Raw genomic sequence first — 11,598 nt, 5'->3', positions numbered from 1 at the left:
CCCCAGGTTAGAGACCAGCCCAGACAACTTGGTGAGACCTTGTCTCTACAATAAAAAATCGAAAATTAGCCAGACATGGTAGCGTGTGCCTGTAGTTCCAGCTACTTGGAAGGCTGAGGTGGAAGGATCACCAGAGCCCTGCAGGTTGACGCTGGTGTGACTGTGAGTGTGCCACTGCACTCCAGCCTGGGCAACAGAGTGAGACTCCAACTCAAAAGAAAAAAAAGAAAAAGAAAACAAGTGTTTCAAAGAAGAGGGAGTACTCAACAATGTCAATACTGCCAAACAAATTAAGAACTGAGATTTTTTCACTGGATTTAGCAAGAGTTATTTATTCACATAATAAATATGTGTCAAGCACTGTGCTAGACCCTTGAGATACAAATGTGAATAAGAAAAATAAGATCCTCGTACACCCAGACTTTATGTTTTGAAGATGGAAAGATAAATGAAACAACAGAAAAAATACAAATTGTGATAAAGGCAGTAAACAGAGATAGAGTGACATGATAAAGAATAATAGGCAGAAGCCAGCTCTAAATAGGGAGTTTAAGAAGGCATCTCTATGACCAGGAAAAAAAAAATTTTTAAGCTAAAACTTAAGGCAGGAAAGGGCTTAGTATGGTCAGAGATTGAAAGGGGGCCCATATGGCTAAAGCACAACAATGGAGAAGGGTTGGAGAGACAGATCATGCTTAGGAGAGAAAAGTTTGGATAAAGACCAGTTGAGTATTTGGAAATAAGGAAGTCAAAATCACTCTAATAGTAGTTAATAGTTTGGCTTTCCTCATTTATACTAGTATTAATAATCAGAAATAGGCCATTTTACCACTGTGTCAACCAAACTGTTTATTACAACAATACCAAAATAAACTTTTCTATTTTAGAGGATACTACAAGGTTACAACCATGTTACCTATTGCATTAATATTCCTAATCCCCTTTTTAACCTTCCTCCGTATTTCTTTCAACAATATTTCTCATAATAGCTGCTTGATTCTATCATTCAATTATACTTCTCTGAGATACTCCTTTATAAGCAATATACATCAGAATTTGAATGTTTTATAACAACATGACTCTGCTAGGTGTTATTACTAAAATGTACAGGGCCAATAACATACCAAAAACTGATTATTTTAAAAAACTATATTCTATAGTTTGTTTCCTATTTCCTTATTCTATGTATTTATATACATACATATGATAAAGAAAAGATAACGCAGAAAACTTTGGCCTTTATTCTGAGCAGCTGAATTATATTCATATTATTTTTTAAATTTCCTTATCTGCAAGAGGACAATTTACAGCCCTTCCATATTTCAAAAAGGTGTCAACAACAACAAATGCTACCATTATCAGGCAGTGAGCTAGGCATATTATATGAACTATTTTTAATTATTTCAATACCCCTGAAAAACAAGTATTTCTCTTCCCATTTTCTAAATGAGAAGACAATCTCAGAGAGGTTAGGTGACTTGCACAAGACTGTAGACCTGGAACTTAAGCCTAATTCCTTAGGCTCAAAACTCTAGGTACACTATACTAAGATGCCTCAGACTATTAACCAATTGAATTCCTTAAAAATACCTATAAAATATGGGATATTATATCATCAAAACAATTTTTAAATGATAAAAGTTTTATTCTATTTTTAATAAATTGTGTGCAACTTAGAAACATCAGTCAAACACACCATTCTTATAAAGGTATATTCCTTCTTTTTGCATAATAACTTGATTTCAATTTTTTTTAATGTTGGAGAAGTAAAAGGAAACTATAAAATAATACTGTATTTAAAATCCAAGAATTGTCATTCTGAGTCAAAATTATTTTTCCAGTTAATCCTTAATACAAATGTTAAATTCAATGAACTACCAGCAACTAACTGCCTAATATCATGAAACTTATTTGTTTCTCAAAGTTAAAAAGTACAAAAGGCCTAAGATGCTCATGAGTCAGAAAAACTTAACCTCTCATTAGAACTTTCAAATGTCACTATTTCTCTGAACTTGAAAGATAACAAGTCTGAATAAAACCATCATAATTTGCTGTAAGCAGAATCTATGGATTTATTGTACTGGGACCTGTTCCTACTAATATTTTTCAAGTAATCAAGAAATCTACCAAGATACTGTTTGAAGAAATCTAGATAGTTAACGAAAAGAAACTGCTGCTGGATAATCTTTATTTTCCTTAACAAAATATATACAAGAGCACAAAATTCATTTATATATCATCATTTTACAAGTATAAATAATGTTTAGAATTCAAGTACAGTCAAGTGCAGAAATATTTCCTATATGTTAATGTGTAAACATAAACTAATTATGTACATCATGTGCCTTTGGCCCAGCTACAAAATAAAAAACATCAAAAAGAAACACCGCCCTTGACTGTTAAACTGCATTCTTATTGAGAATACGTACCAATGCCTATGTAGTTACAGTTAAAACTTTCATACCACTTAACGTAAACACCTAAATAGACATTTCCCCCTGCTGGCAGATATCTCAAGAGCTAAATTTTATCCATTTTTAATAATGAAGTATTCAAAATCTTAATTGAGTTTCATTCCTTAAAACAAACATTATTAGAGAATTTACTCTTAATCAAAATTCTTCCTATGTCAAAATGGGTATTATTTACAGGAAAACAAGGATCCCATCATGTGTGTTTACTTTTAGAATGGACAAAAAAATATCTAGAAGATGTCTAAACAGTGTTGTACATTTAAAAAGATCTTCCTTCACTGATATCACTTGCTTTTAATTTTAACACCTAGTAGATGTAACTTTGACATGTTCAAATAGCTAGTCTAAATTCAAATGTTACACAAGCATATCGTTAGAGGGGGAAAAATGTACCACCTAAAAAGCAATAACTGACATCAAGAAGACTATAAATATCCAGTTGAAGGCACATGGAAGCATTTACTACTCTGAAGATTCTCCATTGAGTTCAGGATTAGAAATAGAATCAGCTCTGGGAACCATGGATTTGGCTTCAGTCATTGAGGTTTCCTCAATATCGGTTTCTTCTTGTTTCTCCTCTAGTTCCTCTAAGCCAGATGCTTTTTCAATCACTTCATCTGTCTCCTCTGTAGTTGGTATTTTGTCGTCTGTCTGCTCTGTACTATTATCAAGAACATCTTGTTCTTCTAAAGATTCTAAAAATATAAAGATTCGAGACTTTAGGAATACTCAAATGTTAAAACTGCTAAATAGGCAAGCAAAAGATGCACACACACACACACAGACGAACTAAGAAACAGTAGAATTACCTAACATTATTTATAAAATCTTTAAAAATAAGTACCTAACTCCCTACAGCATACCACTTATGAATTAGCATGACTGAAAAAAATAATTTGGAGGAAACAAGCCCATAAACATACTTTTTTCTAATGCCCCATATTTTCATAAAAAGTAAGTTCCTAAAGACACATTTAAAAGTTGAATGTCCAAAATTCAAATTCCCAGCTGAATTATGTGCTATAAAACAGACCAGCAAAAAAAGCAAATGTTTGAAGCTCCAGATTATGCTTCCTTGAAGCAATTGTTTCCCTTGTTTTTAGGCAACCCCGTGAGCAATGTGTGAGAGAGAGAGAGAGTGTGTGTGTGTGTGAGTGTGTGTGTGTGTGCGTGTGTGTGTGTGTGTGTGTGTGTGTGTGTGTGTAGGCAGTGCTTTCCCATACTGATATACATCTCTATTATCCAAGGACTGGGGAAGTTAGACTCCATCTTTTCCAAAGTCATGACAGTCTCCCTGCTCCCTGTGTCTCTCTTCATCCCTCTGCAAGACAATCTTCTGTATTTAGCCTCTGGGTCAAAATATGTGACATACCTAGCATGTTTTGGAGAGAAAGGGAAGGCTCTTTCCCCTATCTCCATAACAGAAGATAAGTAAGAGACCTACCTGAAAATTTACTCCCTTTAAGCACTATTTTTGAGTATTATTAAATTCAAATCTTCTAATAATAATAATGATAATTTTATTAAATAAACTGCCTTTAATTGTTTAAAATTTAAAGAACAGGATGGAAGTGTGAATGATAGTATGGAAAATGGAGTAGACAAGCTTTGGGCCATCCAATTTCTAAGTCAAAGATAAAAATCTAGCTTTGAGGTATTTCTTTTATTTTTTTTATAATAAATAAAAAATCTCTTGCAGAAAGAATTATGGCTAAACCATATCAGCCAAATAAAAAAGTAGATTTTTCTACTTTCATAGAAGATCCCTTATGATATATTACAAATGTTACTGATTCAAAGACTCTGGAAGGAAGGCCAGCCTACTTAGTAAAAAGTTGTAGTTAAGTTCCTTGTATAATATAGGCCGAGTTTTGCTAAATAAATAGAAGAAATTAATCAATAGTTTTGCAAATAAATTATGTGTTAACACATGCACACACGTAACATGGAAGTCTTAGAAATTCATGGTTTTACTACCAGTTTTAATAAATATCTATATCTCACACACTCTATGCCCAGACTTTAAAAATATTTAGAAAGAATTATTTCCTTAAACAGTTACCTTGAACTCTGGTTTACAGAATTAATTATAACCACCTTCTTACTTTTCATATGTAGAATAAAGGCCCAAATTCCACACAGGGACATCCAATTTAATGAGGTTTTACTGTATAAAAATTTATAAGATCACAAAAAGTAGTGAGAAATGTTTAAAGTATATTTGCGCCAAATTTCATAAAAATTCTACTTGTATCTTAATCTGGAACTTAAAAGGGCATTCCTGCTATTTTACAAAATTTTAGAAAAACAGTTGTCACTGGAGTTTTGTCATTTAAGTGTTCCTGGGCAGAAAAGAAAAGCAAAAAGGGCAAATGAAACTATGGACATATACAAATCATTTCTGCTACAAGGGCTAGCAAGTTCTTCCATGGAAAACTTCAGAAGTCACCAACCATTTGTAATTCTACCCTCACAGAATTTATCCAGGGTGGAATTTTAAGAGTCATGGTTTTCCATAAGTCTCTGGCCATAGAGTAATACTGTCTTGGCAAGAACTTTATAATTTCTTGTAGTTTAGTAAGCCTTCCGAAGCAAATCAATAAAGCCACAAGAAATGAAAAAACAAAAAACTCAGAATCCAGAACTCAACTCACCAATAACCACGTTTAAGTGAACACAGGCCCACATAGTTTGTCATATTGTCTGACAGACTGCCTCAATACTGTACTGAAACAGGACAGGTATCAAAATTCAAGGCTTATCATAGTAAATTTTTGTGATGTTACCATTTTCAAAAATAGATACTTTTCTAGTCAAAGCAAATTTAATCTAAAAATTCTGGAGTCATAAAGAAGTAGTTAACACAAAGACAAGAACTACAATACTATAATTTTTAAATGTCTATAATATAATAAATATCATGAGCTGTCATAATTAGAAAGCAACATGATACACAAAGTTTTCTAATCAATATTGTATTTCAGAGAATATGTGGAAAATTGAAAAGTTGGTGAAATGATGGGTGAAGCTCAAAGAGAATCAAAGGGTCTAATAATGACTACAGGGAGGGTCAAAAAATGTATACACATTTTAAGTGTGATGTACACTTAAAAGACAGCACTCATCAAATGAATGCCAGTTTCACCATGCGGCAGACAGGACAGTCAAAGAAAATGGCAGAAACACAGTTAAGCAAATATCATACTACACATTGCTACTGTAATTTAATCCAACTTCAAAAAGTAATACATACATTTCTTAAAATATGTATACATTCTTTGGCACCCCCTGAATTTTTCTTCTCCGGAAGAAGAAACACAACAAAAATGTAGCAGTAACACAACAAAAACGGATATGTGATATGATGCCTATAAGTGCAAAAATGGATATGTGATATGATGCCTATAAGTTAGTCTAAATAAGATAAGTACTTGATGTTTGGATGCCAATGCCATTCTGTGAGAAGTCATCAAAAAAGATCGAAATAACTACATGTAAAAGATTAACAGAGAATTACATAACAATTTAATAGCTAAACCACAAAGCATTATGATAAGATGATTTAATGTATTGCAAAAGTGCCTATTTTATTTCTATGAGAACATCATTTGTCTATTCTAATAAAAACAATAAATTTTGTCTGTGAAGTTGTAGTTTAAAATAGCATGGTGGTATAAAACACATTTCAGATGTTACTATTTGGACAGAAAATGCTGCAAGAAAAACCAGGCTTTGTGCTTGCATTATTTAAACAGCTCTACTTTTCCCTCTATGGCCCAGTTTAAGACTAAGATATGAAACAATTACCTGAATGACATAATTCCAGCTATAAGAAAAAAATTAAAACCGACTTTGGCATCTATAGAAAAAAACAATATACCACATGTGATAAAACAAAATGAATCATGGAATTTATTTCTTTTGCCGCTACTGCCACCTGCTCCGCCCCCAGCTCAATATTCTTGAGAAAGAAGCTTTTCTACCAAATAGAAACAGTTTGCTTCCAGTTGCTTGGGCAAAGTCTCAACTCAGTTAGAAAACTCCAACTCATAAAACTGAGTATAACTGTATAATGAATACCACTGCATCACCTATAAACCACACACATGCAAAATCATGTAAGAACATTATCTTACTTTTAGGTTTTTATTCTAGTTATTGAAAGAGCAATTTTTTAAGAAAATTAAAGAATAATCTAACAAAACAACTTCATATATTTTTGCCTTGCTACCACATCAGTGCTCAGCGGCTATAAACGTATCCCAAAAAATTGTTAAATTGACAGTATGTCTTTGAACTCATAGGTATTAAACAAGGCAGTTTTTACAAGATTGTCTTGCATTAAGGAAAATGGTCAACTTATATTTAAGAAACTCGGGTATGAATTTCATTCCAGCTCAACCCAATGACTCAGTAAGTAAAATTCAATTAAATTATAACCACCTATGAGAAAACAGCTAGTGTTAAATGCAAAGAATACTGCTTAATTATTGACCACTGGTGAACAAATCAATTAGAAAAGTTAAAAGTTTATTAAGCAATGATCTAAAACTAAACTATTAGGTGAAGGTGTTTTAGAAAAGGGAATAAGAAGGTCATAGAATCTCTATGTCTAAAACAAACACGCATAAACATACTATAAGCAAGTTTATATCCTGAGTTAGGCTGCACATAATTAAATAGTATAAACAAAGGTATAAGCGTTTTGACTCTGATAAGTACATGGGATTCAATATAATTTACATTATGAAACAGTTGTCTCCTAGAGCATCATATCAAAAATATTGAAAACAGAATTTTCCCTGGTTCGGTATAACCTAATGGTAACAGTATCGTGTATACAAGAAAGAAGAAAAGACAGAAATCATACAATCATAATAAATTTTACTTTACATAAATTTTACTTGCTATTTTTGATAGTACTAATTAGATGCCATGAGTTTTATTATTAGCAAGTTATTTCCAGTTGAATAAAAACTATTTTCTACTAAAATAATTACACAAGACCCAGATAAACACAAATGAGCAATAAAAACATGATATTAACATGCTAGCCAAAAAAAATCACTTTACTAGAATACTAACAATGTAGAAACCTAGTATTTTAATAATTACCACATATGACAAGAATGATATATATCAGGTATTTTTAGAAAGCATGTATTTTTAAAAGACAAAACTGATAAATCACTTTAATGTGACTTAGTAGAGATTCAAGGATTACTGTATTACTTGTTTAATCAAAACAAGTATGCTCTCAGAAAAATAGACAATCCATAACCCTAATTTCTTGTTTCTCTAATAATTTATTACCAAAGTACCTCGATACAAAGTTCTAGAAAAAAATTCTAGGCATTCAAATAAGCAATTAATGGGATAAATTTCTTCTTGGTCTCCTTCTTTGATGAAAACTTTCAAAGATTCCATGTTTTCTAAAGAGTTGTCCAGAAATGTTAAAAAGCCTCGTGCCTCATCCTAAATGCAAGATCTTCCAATACTTAATTTCAAGTCTTACATCACAGATTGAAAAAAAAGTTTCTTCTATTAATTAAAGAGTATTCATATAAGTGGTAGTTACTCATATTTGTTTAAAGAAAAGTTCAGATGGAAGAAAGTTACCTTTTGGTTCCATCTGTAAATTCAATAACCTAATTTCTACAGTTCCTGTTACTATCAAGGAGCTATTTCTAAACTTTCAATAACACGAAAATTAAAGCAGAATAGTTTTTTTTTCAAAGAATTAAAAATGAGAAATCAAAAACCCTAGTCACATTAACTGTTAACAAAGAGTAGATGATTGAGATGATATGGTCTTACTTAATAGTTCAATTTAATCTTAAGCCACCGGTGTTCAAAACAAACACAGCTTCATCTGTTCATCAGGAATACTTGCAGTTGTTTACTAAAGGAATCCAACTTGGAATTGATATCTGAGTGTCACAATGTTGAGACAGAAGTCTTGAGAAAAGTTCTAGTCTTCTGGAAAGCCAAAGAAGAAAAAGATGCTCATGGCCACTTTGATGAATCCAAAGTATGAAAGTTACTGTTCTAGAAAACTAACTTAACCAAATGGAACTGTTGCTTCAGATTTTAGAACTATGGAGTTATCAGACCCTGCCTCAACTTTTGTCTTCACCTATTAACATTACCTTATTAGGGTTGAGTTTGAGCCAGTTAGACTTCATTCCGGAGATTTCAGACAGAAAATGAGACATCTGGGGTATTGTTCCTCCTAGATTAGATGAGAAGGAAAGGTATAGCTGGGTGCTGTTTGCTCACTATCCATCTTGACCTTAGCGGAAGATATAAAGCATGGACTCAATATCAATAATTTTATTTTCTTGGCTGTTTTTTCTGTTCTTTTTTTTAATTTTTTTATTTTTTGGTCCCAACTATTGGCTTTCAAATATTCACTTTAGTTTTTCATAAGCAAGGCAACTCATGGAAAGAACTTCAATTTTTCCTCTAGGCATCTTCAGTATGAAATCCTTTAATTTTCAGTTCCAAGGGGCTGCAATGGCAAGGCAGATGGTTTACATGTGACAGCATGCAGGTCAGAGCATGACTTAAGCACACAAAAAAAAAAAAAAAAAAATTCTGACATTCTGTTTGGAGTTGATGCAGCAGACTTGGAGAAGATGAATGCATTGATTCAGTGTTGCAGGTATGCAGGCCTCTGTCATAGCTGTCTGTATTCAAATTCATTTTGATATTTGTTAGTAAGCCAAAAGCCAAGCCCAGTTCAACACACGCATTTTAGGTCCACGCTTCAAAATTTTTTTTTAAAAAAAGATACTCAAATCTCATACTAAATTTTTGATATCTGAAAATTCACCGCCTCATAAAATATTTTCAGTTAATCTTTGCAATATTCAATGTTTTTATGAAGAAATCAAATATGTATAAATGATAACTCCTAGAAATTGAAAGAATGAATTCTGACTGGTAAATAAATTATGTGAACTAAACTTCCAATATACATTTTTTTCCATACCAGACATAGCACCAAACTATCACGACCAGTTTCATAATTTTGGCAATCTTCATAATTCAGAGCTGATTAATAAAGAGCTCCTGACCAAACAACTACTATAGAAAGAAATAGTTGGCAATAGCTGGATCTCCCATCTCATCTTTTCCATTTTTTTCATGAAACTTTCCCAAGAATTCCTAAAACAGAATTGCAAGATTAATTCTAAAACCCAATAAATTATCTTTCTCTAAGATAAAATTGATTTTACATCAAAGGTAATGTTAATCTCGGGAACTTCTATAAATTGTTTCAATGAAATACCAGTCCTATGGACACAGTCATCCAAAAAATGCAAAGATGACATTACAATTTCAGAGTTTCCTCCTTTCTGGTAATTTCTACCAATTCAAGTGGTAGATACAGACCTATTTTATCAATATTAATCACAAATCCTATAAGTATTTTATCCTTTGAAAAGTTGTTCCAAAATTTCAATAACCTACTTCATTCAGATAAATTGAAAAAATGATCCCATGAAAACATTACTAATCAAATTTCTCAACAGTTTTTAGAAGAGGTCACTTCATAGACAATGTTTACCTAGCTCGTGCTAGATGTTGCTAATCACAATATAACCTGCACATCGAAAGTGAAACACATCACACCAATCACACAGAAGGCTATAGTATCAGAGCAATAGCTGATTTATTCATGCTGCAAAATCTGATAATCTTTCTTATCTAGAAGCATTCTGCTTTCATTATTGTTAAATAGCACACATTTAATAGAGACAAAACTGTTTAACATATTCATACCTTCACTAAACTGCTTCTCGGAGGAAAGCATACTTCCTGATGGCAAGGGACCGACTGAGCTTGAGGCTTCCACTGTCTGCCTCTTCTCAAAACTAAACTCTGGAAGTCTTGGAGCCTGGGGTCTGGTTTTTCTTGCAGGATTCAAGAAAAAACAGTAGGCACATCGAAAAGCTATGGAAAATTTTTTTAAATAAGCAAAATCACAAATCAAAGTTCAAGAACAAATCAGATAACTCACAAGATTACTTTTTCAAATATTATAGAACCCTTCCAAAGTTATTTATCCTTTGTGAAACTCACATGTTATTTTAATAATATTATGGTAGGTATTCTAACCAAAGTTAATTTTAAAACATGTATCCTAATTATTACTAGAATTAGAATTTTAATTTTAAAACAGAAAAGGTACAATAAGTTACACAGCAGGCTAACTATGTGATATATGACAGGTTGATAGCAAAACAATATTAACAAGGATTAAAATAAATTAGTGAAATTACATTTCTAGTCACTGGAATTATTAGGTATTTTAAAATATAGAACTTTATTCATTTGCCCAAGAAAATGTAGTATGTCATATTTCAGAAGCATAATTAATTTGCCACAGTAGTTTTTAATAGCGCCTATACATTAGAATCATCTGCAGAGCTTTAAAAAACAACGTTGATGCTTGGACGCCACACTAGATCAATTAAAGCAGACTCTTTGTAGATGGGTCTTGAGTATCACAATTTTTTTAAGCTCTGCAGGTGAATCTGAGGCACAGTGAATTTGAGAATTGGCCTAGAGGCTGTAATTATATGAGGAAGAAACCTGATGTGCCTTCCTGCTTTACTCTGTATACTAATATAAGGATAATATGACCAACCAACGTATATAGCAAGATTGTCCAAAATAAAATGACACAGCATGGGAATTGACACAGAATAAAATATTTAAGAGTAAAATATTTAAATCTAACTGCCCAATAATTCTTACCAATGTATTCAAATTCTTCCTTCAAAGCCATGCCATTATGGGAAAAACACTGCTGACATATAAGGGCATACCTATACCATAAGAAAAAATGAACAGACCAGTTACAAATGCAGACAAAGCTCACGAGAGAGGCTATTTTAGCTATCATGGCTTATTTACATTTTAACATAGCATTAAGTCGTAACAGATTAGATGTTGCTTAGTAAACCATAAACAATACTCTTTAAACAAAAGTGAAAATTAACCAAAGTCAAAATCCTGACCATTTAAAAATATAATATAGACATCAAATTAAAAGTAAACTAAGCAACAGTTAAATGAATATGTCCTTATTAAGTTAGCAGAAACATATTTCATA

General features: G+C 32.1%; 1 protein-coding gene across 3 annotated transcripts in view; it reads right to left on the bottom strand.

Annotated features, from left to right (window-relative positions):
* Positions 1–823: 823 nt before the first annotated feature.
* LNPK (lunapark, ER junction formation factor) overlaps positions 824–11,598 on the bottom strand; it is a 71,018-nt gene continuing 60,243 nt past the window's right edge. For 2 of the 3 annotated variants that reach the window (XM_008050417.1, XM_021708749.1), the window contains 3 exons: positions 11,241–11,311; positions 10,263–10,433; positions 824–3,169 (listed from right to left, as the gene is read on the bottom strand). In XM_008050417.1, the coding sequence (XP_008048608.1) occupies positions 2,937–3,169; positions 10,263–10,433; positions 11,241–11,311 (475 nt within the window). In that variant the 3' untranslated portion in view covers positions 824–2,936. Of the gene's footprint in view, positions 3,170–8,623; positions 8,707–10,262; positions 10,434–11,240; positions 11,312–11,598 lie in introns of all 3 variants that reach the window. The other variant, XM_008050418.1, reaches the window with a different exon arrangement.

This window comes from Carlito syrichta, unplaced genomic scaffold (assembly GCF_000164805.1).
Source record: "Carlito syrichta isolate Samal-C Ts95f unplaced genomic scaffold, Tarsius_syrichta-2.0.1 Scaffold145349, whole genome shotgun sequence".
NCBI lineage: Eukaryota > Metazoa > Chordata > Mammalia > Primates > Tarsiidae > Carlito > Carlito syrichta.
This window is presented reverse-complemented; position numbering and strand designations above follow the sequence as displayed.